Source organism: Oncorhynchus tshawytscha, linkage group LG34 (genome assembly GCF_018296145.1).
Source record: "Oncorhynchus tshawytscha isolate Ot180627B linkage group LG34, Otsh_v2.0, whole genome shotgun sequence".
Taxonomy (NCBI): Eukaryota; Metazoa; Chordata; class Actinopteri; order Salmoniformes; family Salmonidae; genus Oncorhynchus; species Oncorhynchus tshawytscha.
In genome coordinates, this window is record NC_056462.1 from 12,862,781 (window position 1) to 12,880,280 (window position 17,500).

Consider the following 17,500-nt stretch of genomic DNA (forward strand, 5'->3'; position numbering starts at 1 on the left):
AGATCAATGCAAAACACTCACCAGAAAACTTTTTGTTGAAACAGAATCAGTTCTATGATGGCAAACATCAGACATATTCACTATTGCTGTTACCTGAGGCTACTGTTAGGGAAAGGGGAAAGGGGGGAAACCTGGTCAGTTGTACAACTGAATGCATTCAACTGAAATGTGTCTTCCGCATTTAACCCAACCCCTCTGACTCAGAGAGTTGCGGAGGGCTGCCTTAATCAACATCCACATCTTCGACGCCCAGGGAACAGTGGGTTAACTGCCTTGCTCAGGTGCAAAACAACAGATTTTTACCTTGTCAGCTCAGGGATTCCATTCAGCAAACTTTCAGTTACTGGCCCAACGCTTCTAACCGCCCCTAGCCAACAAATACCAGAATAGCACCCTGAAAACAACCTCACTGTCTGCTGTTGTGGCATTTTACGTCATTCTATGTGACGTTATTTACAGAGGTACATCATAGGGGTCATTCATACGGGCACAGAAGATAAACAGTTTTTTACTTTATTTTTAAAGCTGCCCAGAGTTTTTATGGGAAGAGGCAACTCATTCAACTCTGTGGCTCCAGTATACAAGAAAATACCTTTCCTAGCATTACTCCTGAACCTGTATAAGCATACATTTGCAACACCTGATGGTGCTGTGATTGTGTGCATCCCTAACACTGGGAAAGTAATCAGTTAGATATCTGGGCGCAGAACCATACATACTTGTGTAAACCAAACCCAGTCTAATCTGGGACACAACCAGTTGTGTTCCTGAAAGCAGCTCCTGCCTATGTGAGTTGAGTACATGGACTCACCTTCAATACTACCCTGATCAGCTTATTATGGGCTATCTGGAGCTTCCCCTTCATAAGCTTAGATAAGCCCCCAAACCAGGAAGTACTAGTGTAGTCAGTGGCATTGAATGAGAGCAGTGGCTATCACTTTCATGGAGTCCTGGCATTAACCTTCCCTTAGCACTTTAGTGGCCATGCTCACACCTCCCGATCTTCCATCAAGGATGCATCCCAGGTAGCTAACAGAGGTTTTTAGTAGTCAGCACCTCCCCGCTAACTCCACTCTGATTTCAAAGGACCTACTCAATTTAGGTCTGAATCCAAAAATAATTGCCTCAGTTTTACATAAGTGCAGAGATACCTTATAATCTCCAAGCCATTTGCTAATGTTAGTAAGCTATGGGTTAAGTATGCTCTCCAACATAGTTTTACTTTTGTGAGACCAGAAGAGTAGAGTCATCCTCATAAAGGAAAAGACGGCAAGAACAAGCATCTTTCATATTGCTAATATACAGTAAAAACAGTAAAGGTCCAAGCACGCTCCCCTGCAGAACGCCACAACTCATTGGTTTTGCCTGAGACAGTGAACCAATAACCTGTACTATTTGCTCCCTACCTGATAAAAATGACTTTACCCAGCCTAGAGGGATACTGCTTAACCCCAGTGCCTCCAGTTTGGAGATTAGGAGACAGTGGTTAACTGTATCAGAGGCTTTTTGTAGGCCAAGCAGTACCATTCCACAGAGATTTCCCTCATCAATCTCCTTCCTGATGAAGTCAGTCAAGTAGACATGAATCAGTGGAGTATGTTTTTCAAAAACCTGACTGAAAATCATACATTAGACTGTGTTTGTTGACATATTCATACTCATGTACAACTCTCTCCAGGATCATTGATGTTACACTGAGAAAAGATACAGGCCTATAGTTCCCAGGGTCAGACTTTATCCCCTTCTTTACAGAGGTATAACTTTAGTCTGTTTTATGTCCCTGGGAAATATGCATTGTTTAAGAGATTGATTAACCATATACGTAATACAAGGGGAAATTTGCTCAGCAGAATATATAAGAAACCTTGCAGGAATATTATCCAGGCCTGTGGCTTTGGAGCATTTAAGCTAGCATCCTGGCTATTTTGGCTGTTGCTACCTTTGCAAAAGAGTTTGACTGAACCCGTAATTCGGCACAATACTTATTGACTTGGTCGTTTCCATACATACCAGAACTGGTGGGCAGCTTGCTAACCAGCTTGCTGGCAACAGAAGTAAAACAAATGTTGAATTCATTGGCAACCTCTGATTTTTCATTTACCATCTCCCCCCTGATGTTCAGTCCAATACTGTTCAGTTTGTTTTTGGTAGTACTACTACAGCCTAGTTCCTTAAATGATTTTCAAAGATTTTCAGTGTCATTTTTGTTCTCAATGATTTTATCAGTAAAGTAACCCCTCTTAGCTTCATCCATCCTGCGCTGTGCTTAATTTCTGTGATGTTTATATAGGTCAAAATCATGCTGCTCTTTCGAGTTCTTACATTTCATCAAGGCCTTATTCCTTGCTAGATTCTAGATTCTAGATTCTAGAATCTCATGATTAAACCCAGGGCTAGAACTCTGCTTTACCCTGACCCGTCTAATGGGAGCCATCACATTTAAAGGCTTCCCAGGCACTGTCTACCCCAGCACTGGTGACCAGTCAATTGTACCCACTTGCTCCCTAAACATTTCAACACAGTATTTATTGAGTCCTCTGATTCTAACAGTTTTGTGAAATGATAATATATATCTTTAAAAACCCTCCTTGTGCAAGATGTAATGATTCCATATACTATTACTCCACTCTGCGATATTTTGGATTGATCAGACACCAATATTAAGTCAATTGTACTTTGCACTGTTTCCCATACCCTGGTGGGATCTTTTATCATTTGGGTCAGGGCAAAGTGATCTACAGAAGTGCATAAATACATTGTGAGTTGGGTTTGCCTTTTTGCAGACATCAGTATTGAAATCGCCTAACAAACTTATTTCCTTCACCAGGGAATCATTACAGCTTGACAACACAATTTTCGAGACCTACATAGAATGCATTCTGATTGGGCAGCCTGTAACACACCCCCAACAAAATCGGCTTGGTTTTGGGAAGGCAGATATCTAGCCAGACAATCTCCAGATCAACGCTTAAATCCGATCTGACATTATAAGCAATGTCCAATCTTACAAACGCACATATCCCCCCCACCATTCCGATTCCGATCCTTCCTCTCTCTGTAAAACACAAGACCCCCACCTCTGATTTGCGAACCAACAGACGTATCTCATCTATCTTCGGTAGTAGGCTTCGGACGTTTAAGTACACAAAATGTAAACACGTATTCCCAAAGGCCTCACTGAATGCCCAATCCACTTGTAACTCGCCTCCCACTGCACTACCATCCTCCCGCTGCACTGACTCCGGTGGCCTCTCTGCCACCATTGAGCACCCCTCCCAGGCGCTGCTCCGTTGGCCTCACCACCGTGTCCCCCATCTCTCGCCTCTGGTGGCCTCCGCACCGCTGCAGGCCCCCCCTCCTCTGGTGCACTCTCCATCCTAGGTAAGTCCCCTGGTCCCACTCCACCTTCATATTATTTGAATAGTGAAATAATTTCTAATGCCCATCCATATAAACTATGTAGCCAACTGATTGGTATACTTATGCAACATAATCATAGTTTTCCACTGAAACTTAATGGATTGGATATCTTCACAGGTACAGTTGGTGACTAATGCTGCGTTCACAAAAAGTGGGAAGGTGGTATTTACCACATTCAGCTGGGAAAATTCCACTTGAACGCCCTTCCAACTGGTAATTACTAGTGGGAAACTTGTCTATCATCCCTGAGCGCCGACTTCTCCCACATACTGACCTCTGATGAAGCCTAGTAAGGATAACCTCGATAACTGCATTTTCGGCAGTCAAATACAACAACAAAACACTATTTATAAAAAGCTATATATTAATATGGGTTTTGAGCATTATAATTTGTTTACAAGTATGGTAGCTGTACTTTTAGTTTATGGTTGACGAAGCTTGTTGGCCTTTCAGTGTTTCTCTGGGAATTACAACCATGCCAGAGGGTTATGAACGTAGCATCAGACAATAAAGGTTGATTTCATTATTTATCATTCGAGCAACAGATGGAGAGTTATTATCATTATGACTCATAATTATACATTGCCAAATGATTTCTCAGAAGGTTTTGTTTCAAATGTAGCTATTATTCTGTCTGCAGAGCTTATTGTTATTCTCGCTTCAGGTGAAAAATCTCTTCATAGTAATTCCTGCTTCCCTCACTGGAGAATTGTCCTCCACAGGCACAAAGAGGCCACTCTGCCTAGCTGCTGTGTGCAACACACCAGAACGTGCCTAGCTTCTCTGTGTAACACACCAGAACATGATGGCGGTGAACGCAGTCCTGGGATGTGTAGCCAGGATATCTGGCATGCATTACACAGCTGACCAGTTGAGGTACTATTGAAGTGTGGTTGTAAGATGGGAGAATAATAAACAATATAATATGGTCAGTGACAATAACATTAGCACATCAAACGCAGGCAAGCACACACACACACACACACACACACACACACACACACACACACACACACACACACACACACACACACACACACACACACCTTGGGGGATAGATTCAGCTGTAAGGTAGAGCAGCAGCTGTGACCATCTGGTGTCCCACCGTGAGGACTATCGTCCCAGAGAGCCTCAACTCACTGAGAATCTGCCACCTCTAACACTGATCCCACAACACACACAAACACACAAAACCTTGCCCAACGCTGCCATTCACACACACACACACACACACACACACACACACACACACACACATTCACCTGACTCAGTATGTAAACAGGACAAACAGGCCTACAGCATGAATCAACCAACAGAGAGTGGTTACATGGATGAACTGTGGACCAAGGACTCAAAATATGAAAGTGCACAGCTTTAACATAAACGTTACCTATGTCAGAGGGGAACTCAGCAGTTGAAACGACAACAAAGCTGGCACCACATCACTGTTTTTGGTAAAAAGCTGGGGGATGGGGCTGGACAAATGTAACCACTTTCAGATTCATAAACAGAGCTAGATTCCAGGATTGACCATCCATGATATCAAAATGAGTTTTGACCATGTTTTGAGCCTATACTGTGTTTGTTTACATTTAGGTTATTTACAAACATTGGAGTAAAACAAGCTGACATTGTGGGTTCTGATGGGTTACGACAGTTGAACTAAACTCACCAGGCATTTATGTACAAGACATACTTCTTCAAGAATGAATTCCAAGTCCAAAATGGATGTAGCATCGCTCCTTTAAACAACCAGTGAATTCCCCATTAGGCTGAATCATCCCCTGATGCAAATGAAGAACACACACTCTAAAGTCCATCCACCAAGAGGTTGTTTGTGCTGTTGCTCTTCGCCCGCTAAAACAATATTAAAATACCTCAATTATGCTAATACATGCATGGGCTTACAGAGGCGGAATACAGAATGTGGAATGATCCGGGCTAAGCCCTGTGGTGTGGTGTCTTCTCTGTGTGTGTGTGTCTGTCTCGGAAGGCCAGCGGACTGAGAGTTCCAGTGGATTGTCTCAACTTCTCAACACTGCGGGGGAGCATACAGTACACTGAGTCGACACAATGACTGACCCTGTCCGGCCAAGGTGGTCTGGCTACTGAACGCTTACGTTCTATCACACTCCTCCTGAGACAAGCAGCCACACCACTATAGGAAATGAATCTGTTTCTATGTAAAACACTAACATCCACAGAACCACAGGAGAGAAAGAGGGCACTGGCCAACAGGGCAACCAGCTGGCTGGGGAGCAAAACCGTACTCCTCCCAAACCAAACTACCTGACCATAGAGGTTGAGAGGTTGACACAAATGAGTATGGCTCATACTAGCTTCACACACAGGGTTATCCTTAAGGCAACGACCCTCAAAGGCAACATCCAGGGTTGTAGACACCAAAAACATACACTAACAGAGATGAATCAAAGTGAGATTCTATTAGTTGGTAGGGGTAATGGAACTAGTTAAGTGCCCTGTACCCATTAACGCCATACTGTTGGAGCTAGGAACACAAGCATTTCACTACACCCGCAATAACATCTGCTAAATATGTGTATGTGACCAATACAATTTGATTTGATTTGATTTAACCAGGGTCCTATCTGATACATAGAGCACCATACTGCAATAACTGTAGTTTAACTACGGTTCTACCAGCACCATACTGTAATAACTGTAGTTTAACCAGGGTCCTACCAGCACCATACTCTAATAACTGTAGCTTAACCAGGGTCCTACCAGCACCATACTGTAATAACTGTAGTTTAACCAGGGTCCTACCAGCACCATACTGTAATAACTGTAGTTTAACCAGGGTCCTACCAGCACCATACTGTAATAACTGTAGTTTAACCAGGGTCCTACCAGCACCCTACTGTAATAACTGTAGTTTAACCAGGGTCCTACCAGCACCATACTGTAATAACTGTAGTTTAACCAGGGTCCTACCAGCACCATACTGTAATAACTGTAGTTTAACCAGGGTCCTACCAGCACTATTCTGTAATGACTGTAGTTTAACCAGGGTCCTACCAGCACCATACTGTAATAACTGTAGTTTAACCAGGGTCCTACCAGCACCCTACTGTAATAACTGTAGTTTAACCAGGGTCCTACCAGCACCATACTGTAATAACTGTAGTTTAACCAGGGTCCTACCAGCACCATACTGTAATAACTGTAGTGTAACCAGGGTCCTACCAGCACTATTCTGTAATGACTGTAGTTTAACCAGGGTCCTACCAGCACCATACTGTAATAACTGTAGTTTAACCAGGGTCCTACCAGCACCATACTCTAATAACTGTAGTTTAACCAGGGTCCTACCAGCACCATACTCTAATAACTGTCATTTAACCAGGGTCCTACCAGCACCATACTGTAATAACTGTAGTTTAACCAGGGTCCTACCAGCACCATACTGTAATAACTGTAGTTTATCCAGTGTCCTACCAGCCCCATAATGTAATAACTGTAGTATAATCAGGGTTCTACCAGCACCATACTGTAATAACTGTCGTTTAACCAGGGACCTACCAGCACCATACTGTAATAACTGTAGTTTAACCAGGGTCCTACCAGCACCATGCTGTAATAACTGTAGTTTAACCAGGGTCCTACCAACACCATACTGTAATAACTGTAGTTTAACCAGGGTACTACCAGCACCATACTGTAATAACTGTAGTTTAACCAGGGTCCTACCACAGTCACTGAGCAGGGTGTGGTGTAAGAACCCTGACCACCAACACAGATAGTAGCGTAACAGTTAACCAGGTGTCCTACCTCTGTCACTGTAGTCGTCCACCAGTATGATCTCAGCGATGAGGTGGTCTGGGGTGCGGTAGGAGATGCTGTGGATGGTCCTCAGCAAGGACGACCAGCCCTCATTGTGGAAGGGGATGATGATGCTGGTGTTGGGAAGGTTCTCCAGGTACAGCTTCGTCTTGCAGCTGAGGAAAGAGAATACACAACATACCAGGGACTGTATTAGCCTCCATGGTTTTTTATACCCCAGACCAGACCTTTCTTGACCTGTCCTGACAAAGACCCCAGTGGGATCGAAATTCAATACATCAGAGACATCGTGCGTGTTTCATCTCCACGTGTAGCTTATGCATTTGATGTAGAGCTAGCTGCATGTGTTGGTATTTGGTATGTTTGAATATAGTGACTCACATCTTCCTACATCTGGAAAGCCAACCTGCTCCTTGATATGTGTCACACTGCAAAGCCAGCCAGCCATCCAGCCAGCCATCCAGCAAGCCTTCTTGCCAGCCAGCCAGCTAGCTAGCCATCCATAAAGCCAAACGTCCAGCCAGCCTTACAGCTAGCCAGCCAGCCTCAAACACATAGCCTGCTTTACCTTCTACCTCTGTGCTGAGTCGTAAAGTAAATCCGCGTTTAAAAGAGCCACTCCAGCTTCAGCTGGCCTAATAAACAATTCAGGAAATCTGCATGTTAATAGCCGCCTCGACAAAGCTGAAATTGGCAAATGAAGCAGCAGTTTTACGGTTCACACGAGTCTCCTGCTAATTTACACCGGTGACAACCTTGACAAGCTGTTCTAATTTATCACCGGTCTCTGCAGAATGATGACTCGGTACTTGGTTAGAAGCCCTGGTTTTTATTATTGTTTTATTTAGGGGAGGGAGGGAGGGAGGGAGGGAGGGAGGGAGGGAGGGAGGGAGGGAGGGAGGGAGGGAGGGAGGGAAAAGGGAGGGAGGGAGACAATGAAAGAGTGAAAAGGGAAAGAAGAGATTGATAGAGAGTGAGAGAGAGCGAGCGCGAGAGAGAGGGAGGGAGAGAGAGAGAGAGAGAGAGAGAGAGAGAGACCAAGGGTGGGAGGGGAGAGACAGAGATTCTCTATTGAGGCCGAGGAAGTAGGGAGGGAGGGAGGGAGGGAGGGAGGGAGGGAGGGAGGGAGGGAGGGAGGGAGGGAGGGAGGGAGGGAGGGAGGGAGGGAGGGAGGGAGGGAGGGGGAGGGAGGGAGGGCACGAAAAAGAGAGAGAGCATAAAAAATCCCCTACCAAACTGCTCCAGCCCCCTACATCTATGCTGGGCTGGGAAAGCAAATTCATTCCTGCTGGAGTTGAGCCAATCTCTAAAACACAAGGTTGGTCTCTCCAGCTGCCCTGTCAGATAATTCTACATTATGAAATACCATTCAGGAAGGAGAGGAGCATCGATTTGCATAGTAATAGGCAGATAGAGCCACATACCATTATGGAAAATACCGTTGTCACCCCCCTCCAGCGCTGTATCGCGAGGAGACTTGAAATATGGGGCTGGACTGGGGCATTATAGACCTCTCTTAAATGCATATAGGCTTAAATTAAACTTCCATTTTCCCTTCCTTACTGTATGGAATGAGTGTGTGAGGAAGAGAGAAAGAATGAGAGAGTGAATAAATAAATGACTGAATAGACTCCGTTCAGGTCAGGTAAGAATGAAGCAAGACTGTCAGCTTCCGTTGAACTTGATAAGATGACATTGAACATGATGCATACTTGATGCTATCAACTGCTGATGTGATTCTTTTTCATCTCAACTAGGACATTGCACCGCCGTGGTTGTCGCACACACAGACCCGATGAGAATGACATTCATGTTACATTCTGTATGGGTAAACGCCTTCAGTCTGTTCCTTACGTGTTGATTTTCCACTTACGTGTTGATTTTCCAGCATGATTGGATTCCCCACTGCGTCTTATACTGTCTGCCATGCTGTTACAGCCATTTAATAACAGGTCACTGCTCTCTAGATCTGATCCGTACTTACTGTAACACCTGCCTGGGTAAATGCAAAGGTGTTAATGTTGGATGAAATGTTGAGCTGCGTCATTTGGTGTAAAATGCACAATGCATTTATCACATCTCCTTTAAAAACATGCCAGGCTTTATTCTGAGGCATTTCTCTGTTCAAGCGATGGCTATGCACACTAATTACCGAACGTTCAACTTCTCCATCATATCGTATGACTTGTGGATGTCACACCCTGACCTTAGTATTCTTTGTTTTCTTTGTTATTTTGGTTAGGTCAGGGTGTGACATGGGTGATGTATGTGTTTTCTGTCCTGTCTAGGGTTTTGTATGTTTATGGTTCCCTATCTAGGTTTTTTGTAAGTCTATGGTTGCCTAGATTGGTTCTCAATTAGAGGCAGCTGTCTATCGTTGGCTCTGATTGGGAACCATATTTAGGCAGCCATATTCTTTGGGTATTTTGTGGGTGATTGTTCCTGTTCCAGTGTGCCAGTGTTTAGTGTTCACGCTACGGGACTGTATCATCTTCGTTCCTTTTTGTTGGTTTGTTGTTTTGTTCGGTGTTTAAGTATTCACATTAAAGATGGATTATATTCGTGCTGCATCTTGGTCCTCCTCTCTTTCACCCAAAGACAGTCGTTACAGAATCACCCACCAACAATGGACCAAGCAGCAGGAGGAGCAGCGCAATCGGGACTATTGGACTTGGGAGGAGATACTGGATGGAGATGGACCCTGGACGCCGCCAGGGGAATATCGCCGCCCCAAGGCAGAGCTGGAGGCAGCCAAAGCGGAGAGGCAGCGGATGAAGATGCAGCACGGCAGCACGGCTGGAAGCCCGAGAGGCAGCCCCAAAAATGTCTTGGGGAGGCACACGGGGAGTGTGGAGAAGCCAGGTAGGAGACCTGTGTCAACTCCCCGTGTTCACTGTGGAGAGAGAGGGCGTCGTACTGGTCAGGCACCGTTTTATGCGGTAAACCGCACGGTGTCTCCAGTACGCGTGCTTAGCCCGGTGCGCTACATCCCAGCTCCCCGCATCTGCCGAGCTAGGGTGAGGATCCAGCCAGGGCAGATGGTGCCAGCCCTGCTCTCCAGACAGTCAGTGGGTCTCCTCGGGCCAGGAAATCCTGCGCCAGCGTTGCGCACTGTGTCTCCTGTATGTCTGGACAGCCCAGTGCGTCCTGTGCCTGCGCCCCGCACGTGCCGAGCTAGAGTCACCAGCCATCCAGGACCTCCAGTGCGTCTTCACGGTCTGGTCTATCCAGTACCACCAGTGCCAACACCACGCACCAGACCTCCAGTACGCCTCCACAGTCCAGTACTCCCTGTTCCTGCTCCTCGCACTCGCCCTGATGTGCGTGTCTCAGCCCGGTACCACCATTGCCGGCACCACACACCAGGCCACCAGTGCACCTCCAGGGTCCAGTACTCCCTGTTCCTACTCCTTGCACTCGCCCTGAGGTGCGTGTCTCCAGCCCGGTACCACCAGTGCCGGCACCACGCACCAGGTCACCAGTGCGCCTCCAGGGTCCAGTGCTCCCTGTTCCTGCTCCTCGCACTCGCCCTGAGGTGCGTGTCCTCTGCCCAGTACCAACAGTACCGGCACCACACACCAGGCCTACAGTGCGCCTCGCCAGTCCAGAACATCCGGCAACAGTACCCAGTCCAGAGCATCCAGCAACAGTACCCAGTCCAGAGCGTCCGGCAACAGTACCCAGTCCAGAGCGTCCGGCAACAGTACCCAGTCCAGAGCGTCCGGCAACAGTACCCAGTCCAGAGCGTCCGGCAACAGTGCCAAGTCCAGAGCGTCCGGCAACAGTGCCAAGTCTAGAGCGTCCGGCTACAGTGCCCAGTCCAGAGCGTCCGGCAACAGTGCCCAGTCCAGAGCGTCCGGCAACAGTGCCCAGTCCAGAGCGTCCGGCAACAGTGCCCAGTCCAGAGCGTCCGGCTACAGTGCCCAGTCCAGAGCGTCCGGCAACAGTGCCCAGTCCAGAGCGTCCGGCAACAGTGCCCAGTCCAGAGCGTCCGGCAACAGTGCCCAGTCCTGAGCGTCCGGCTACAGTACCCAGTCAAGAGCGTCCGGCAACAGTACCCAGGCAAGAGCGTCCGGCAACAGTGCCCAGTCCAGAGCGTCCGGCAACAGTGCCCAGTCCAGAGCGTCCGGCAACAGTGCCCAGTCCAGAGCGTCCGGCAACAGTGCCCAGTCCAGAGCGTCCGGCTACAGTACCCAGTCAAGAGCGTCCGGCAACAGTACCCAGGCAAGAGCGTCCGGCGATAGTCCGCAGACCGGAACCTTCTACGATGGGTCGCAGTCCGGAAACCTACCACGACGGGTCGCAGTCCGGAAACCTACCACGACGGGTCGCAGTCCGGAAACCTACCAAGACGGGTCGCAGTCCGGAAACCTACCACGACGGGTCGCAGTCCGGAAACCTACCACGACGGGTCGCAGTCCGGAAACCAATTGGCTCATTCATCCCCCTCCTCTCCCCTGTAACTATTCCCCAGGTCGTTGCTGCAAATGAGAACGTGTTCTCAGTCAACTTACCTGGTAAAATAACAGATAAATAAAATAAAAAGATATGTTTATGGGGGTGTTTCCTATCTAGGTGTTTTTGTAAGTTTATGGTTGCCTAGATTGGTTCGCAATTAGAGGCAGCTGTTTATCGTTGTCTCTGATTGGGAACCATATTTAGGCAGCCATATTCTTTGGGTATTTTGTGGGTGATTGTTCCTGTTCCAGTGTGCCAGTGTTTAGTGTTCACGCTACGGGACTGTATCGTCTTCGTTCCTTTTTGTCGGTTTGTTGTTTTGTTTGGTGTTTAAGTATTCACATTAAAGATGGATTATATTCACGCTGCATCTTGGTCCTCTTCTCTTTCACCCGAAGACAGTCGTTTACAGTGGAACTGATTATAGATATGCTTCAGTAATTTCGAAAAATCTGTAATTCAGCAGTGAAAACAATTTGAAAATAACCAAATATACTGTAAAACAGTAACTGAAACCAAGTAGGGTTGGATCCATGTATATCTAAAGGGTTCTACATGGAATTCAAAAGGGTTCTACCTGGAACCAAAAAGGGTTATTCAAAGGGTTCTCCAATGGGGACAGCCCTAGGAACCATTTTAGGTTCTTGATAGTGTATGTGCAGGCTGAGAAATACAACATTGCCAAAAAATACTTAGCATTCACAGACATCGCAATCCCTTAAATGTTTTTAACCTGTGAGGTTTATTTTCCGAACCGCTTTGCGTCAACAACATTAGCTAGGATAGCAGCAGCACTGGCCTCATTTCCATCTCTTAAATTCGTTGAAATCAGGGGTGTATCTGAGTTATAGCCGTCATTACATTAGGCAGGGAAGCAGAACAGACAGGCAGGCAGAACAGGAAGACAGGCAGGGCCCCAGCTTACTGTGAGGGAGATGGAGATCATTCAGACACTGTCCACTACATAACGTTCCAGATCACATACTGAGAGGATTGCTGCAGGGCTTTGAGACTGTAAATAAACAGAGATGCCCTCTCACCATGGATATTCTCTCTTGTTCTCTCTCTATCTCACTATCTAACTCTCTCTCTCCTACCCTCCCCCTCTCTCTCTAACTATCTATCCATCTCCCCCCTCTCTCTCTCTCTTTCTCTCTCTATAACTATCTCCCCCTCTCTCGCTTTTTCTCAATTCAATTCAAGGGCTTTATTGGCATGGGAAACATGTGTTAACATTGCCAAAGCAAGTGAGGTAGACAACATAAACAACAAAAATTAACAGTAAACATTACACATACAGAAGTTTCAAAACAGTAAAGACATTACAAATGTCATATTATATATATATACAGTGTTCTAACAATGTACAAATGGCTAAAGGACACAAGATAAAATAAATAAGCATAAATATGGGTTGTATTTACAATGGTGTTTGTTCTTCACTGGTTGCCCTTTTCTCGTGGCAACAGGTCACAAATCTTGCTGCTGTGATGGCACACTGTGGAATTTCACCCAGTAGATATGGGAGTTTTTCAAAATTGGATTTGTTTTCGAATTCTTTGTGGATCTGTGTAATCTGAGGGAAATATGTCTCTCTAATATGGTCATACATTGGGCAGGAGGTTAGGAAGTGCAGCTCAGTTTCCACCTCATTTTGTGGGCAGTGAGCACATAGCCTGTCTTCTCTTGAGAGCCATGTCTGCCTACGGCGGCCTTTCTCAATAGCAAGGCTATGCTCACTGAGTCTGTACATAGTCAAGGCTTTCCTTAATTTTGGGTCAGTCACAGTGGTCAGGTATTCTGCCGCTGTGTACTCTCTGTGTAGGGCCAAATAGCATTCTAGTTTGCTCTGTTTTTTTGTTAATTCTTTCCAATGTGTTAAGTAGTTATCTTTTTGTTTTCTCATGATTTGGTTGGGTCTAATTGTGCTGCTGTCCTGGGGCTCTGTAGTGTGTGTTTGTGTTTGTGAACAGAGCCCCAGGACCAGCTTGCTTAGGGGACTCTTCTCCAGGTTCATCTCTCTGTAGGTGATGGCTTTGTTATGGAAGGTTTGTGAATCGCTTCCTTTTAGGTGGTTGTAGAATTTAACAGCTCTTTTCTGGATTTTGATAATTAGTGGGTATCGGCCTAATTCTGCTCTGCATGCATTATTTGGTGTTCTACGTTGTACACGGAGGATATTTTTGCAGAATTCTGCGTGCAGAGTCTCAATTTGGTGTTTGTCCCATTTTGTGAAGTCTTGGTTGGTGAGCGGACCCCAGACCTCACAACCATAAAGGGCAATGGGCTCTATGACTGATTCAAGTATTTTTAGCCAGATCCTAATTGGTATGTTGAAATTTATGTTTCTTTTGATGGCATAGAATGCCCTTCTTGCCTTGTCTCTCAGATCGTTCACAGCTTTGTGGAAGTTACCTGTGGTGCTGATGTTTAGGCCAAGGTATGTATAGTTTTTTGTGTGCTCTAGGGCAACAGTGTCTAGATGGAATTTGTATTTGTGGTCCTGGTGACTGGACCTTTTTTGGAACACCATTATTTTGGTCTTACTGAGATTTACTGTCAGGGCCCAGGTCTGACAGAATCTGTGCATAAGATCTAGGTGCTGCTGTAGGCCCTCCTTGGTTGGTGACAGAAGCACCAGATCATCAGCAAACAGCAGACATTTGACTTCGGATTCTAGCAGGGGAGGCCGGGTGCTGCAGACTTTTCTAGTGCCCTCGCCAATTCGTTGATATATATGTTGAAGAGGGTGGGGCTTAAGCTGCATCCCTGTCTAACCCCACGACCCTGTGTGAAGAAATGTGTGTGTTTTTTGCCAATTTTAACCGCACACTTGTTGTTTGTGTACATGGATTTTATAATGTCGTATGTTTTACCCCCAACACCACTTTCCATCAGTTTGTATAGCAGACCCTCATGCCAGATTGAGTCGAAGGCTTTTTTGAAATCAACAAAGCATGAGAAGACTTTGCCTTTGTTTTGGTTTGTTTGATTGTCAATTAGGGTGTGCAGGGTGAATACATGGTCTGTTGTACGGTAATTTGGTAAAAAGCCAATTTGACATTTGCTCAGTACATTGTTTTCATTGAGGAAATGTACGAGTCTGCTGTTAATAATAATGCAGAGGATTTTCCCAAGGTTACTGTTGACACATATTCCACGGTAGTTATTGGGGTCAAATTTGTCTCCACTTTTGTGGATTGGGGTGATCAGTCCTTGGTTCCAAATATTGGGGAAGATGCCAGAGCTAAGTATGATGTTAAAGAGTTTTAGTATAGCCAATTGGAATTTGTTGTCTGTATATTTGATCATTTCATTGAGGATACCATCAACACCACAGGCCTTTTTGGGTTGGAGGGTTTTTATTTTGTCCTGTAACTCTTTCAATGTAATTGGAGAATCCAGTGGGTTCTGGTAGTCTTTAATAGTTGATTCTAAGATCTGTGTTTGATCATGTATATGTTTTTGCTCTTTATTCTTTGTTATAGAGCCAAAAAGATTGGAGAAGTGGTTTACCCATACATCTCCATTTTGGATAGATAATTCTTCGTGTTGTTGTTTGTTTAGTGTTTTCCAATTTTCCCAGAAGTGGTTAGAGTCTATGGATTCTTCAATTGCATTGAGCTGATTTCTGACATGCTGTTCCTTCTTTTTCCGTAGTGTATTTCTGTATTGTTTTAGTGATTCACCATAGTGAAGGCGTAGACTCAGGTTTTCCGGGTCTCTATGTTTTTGGTTGGACAGGTTTCTCAATTTCTTTCTTAGATTTTTGCATTCTTCATCAAACCATTTGTCATTATTGTTAATTTTCTTCGGTTTTCTATTTGAGATTTTTAGATTTGATAGGGAAGCTGAGAGGTCAAATATACTGTTAAGATTTTCTACTGCCAAGTTTACACCTTCACTATTACAGTGGAACGTTTTACCCAGGAAATTGTCTAAGAGGGATTGAATTTGTTGTTGCCTAATTGTTTTTTGGTAGGTTTCCAAACTGCATTCCTTCCATCTATAGCATTTCTTAATGTTACTCAGTTCCTTTGGCTTTGATGCCTCATGATTGAGTATTGCTCTGTTTAAGTAGACTGTGATTTTGCTGTGGTCTGATAGGGGTGTCAGTGGGCTGACTGTGAACGCTCTGAGAGACTCTGGGTTGAGGTCAGTGATAAAGTAGTCTACAGTACTACTGCCAAGAGATGAGCTATAGGTGTACCTACCATAGAGTCCCCTCGAAGCCTACCGTTGACTATGTACATACCCAGCGTGCGACAGAGCTGCAGGAGTTGTGACCCGTTTTTGTTGGTTATGTTGTCATAGTTGTGCCTAGGGGGGCATATGGGGGAGGGAATGCTGTCACCTCCAGGCAGGTGTTTGTCCCCCTGTGTGCTGAGGGTGTCAGGTTCTTGTCCGGTTCTGGCATTTAGGTCACCACAGACTAGTACATGTCCCTGGGCCTGGAAATTATTGATTTCCCCCTCCAGGATGGAGAAGCTGTCTTCATTAAAATATGGGGATTCTAGTGGGGGATATAGGTAGCACACAGGAGGACATTTTTCTCTGTTAGGATAATTTCTTTTTGAATTTCTAGCCAAATGTAGAATGTTCCTGTTTTGATTAATTTAATGGAGTGAGTTAGGTCTGCTCTATACCAAATTAGCATACCCCCTGAGTCCCTTCCCTGTTTCACACCTGGTAGTTTGGTGGATGGGACTACAGCTCTCTGTAACCTAGAGGGCAACCAGTGGGTCCATCTCCTCTATACCAGGTTTCTTGCAGGATGACAATGTCTGTATTACCGATTTCTTTGGTGAAGTCCGGGTTTCTGCTCTTTAGGCTAAAGGCAGATGACCTCAGGCCTTGGATATTCCAGGATAATATAGTGAAGGCTTTTTGTTCCATAGAGTGTCCAATGTTGTTGGTCGTGGTTTAGCCTCAGGCCAGTAAGTGTGAGCAGAGCCTGCTGAGCATCTGGTACATGCCATTGGCTTGGGCGAGTGTGAGAGTGGGGGTTGGGACTGTTTGCCCGCTCACTACCTGGGCGTATGTGTGGCTTCCATGTTGAGGCCCTCTTTGCGGGGGTGGGGTGCATGGGGTGGGCAGGAGTGGCATAGGTCTGATCTGAGGGGGCCTAAATGGAGTGTGGGCATGGTTGACGTGGGGGGTGTTGATTGGTTGGGGTGGGGGTGTGGATGTGTCTGGGTGTACTGTGGTCTGGATGTAATTCCTCTTGGCGTGGGTCCTCTATGTGTAGGTCCAGGGGGAGGTCCTGCAGATCTGGGAGGGTGTCTCGCTGGTCTGGGTGGGGTGTCTATTGATCTGTTGCTCCTGTGTGGAGTGTTGGGGATACGTTTGAGAGCGATGTCCTTTAGAGTCCGGGCAAAGGTGGGCACTGCTGCCTTGTAGAGGTGGACCTGGTCATAGAGGCTGTTCAAGTCCAGGGTGGAGTGGTGGGCCAGGAAAACGTTTGGTTTTGAGGCACAGTCACGGGAAATACTTGCATTTACCCGCTGTATTGTGGCGGGGTGGAAGTCTTTTCGTGGTAGCAGGGTGGAGATAACCACTTGTGCGTTGGGGAAAGTAGAAGAAGCCTTTTCAATCACTCCCTTCAGTGCTGTGGCCACTCTTTCCTGCTGTGCTCTCAGGTCGTTTGTGCCTGTGTGTATTATTATGTGGCTGGGTGAGCCTAGTTTGGCCTCAGACAGAAGGTCTAGGCGCGCTGGGTGTTTGGACACCAGAGTTTAGACACACTGTGTTTGGGAAAAAGTTTTTTTTCCTCTATATATTTCCCATTTGAGTCCATAAGTAGTACAATCTGTGTCTT

At 45.9% G+C, this 17,500-nt stretch overlaps 1 protein-coding gene across 1 annotated transcript in view; it reads right to left on the reverse strand.

Moving 5' to 3' along the window:
• Positions 1-17,500, reverse strand: part of LOC112232032 (polypeptide N-acetylgalactosaminyltransferase-like 6) — a 306,399-nt gene that overhangs the window by 201,534 nt on the left and 87,365 nt on the right. The window contains exon 5 of the mRNA XM_042312127.1: positions 7,213-7,379. Within this exon, the coding sequence (XP_042168061.1) occupies positions 7,213-7,379 (167 nt within the window). The remainder of the gene's footprint in view (positions 1-7,212; positions 7,380-17,500) is intronic.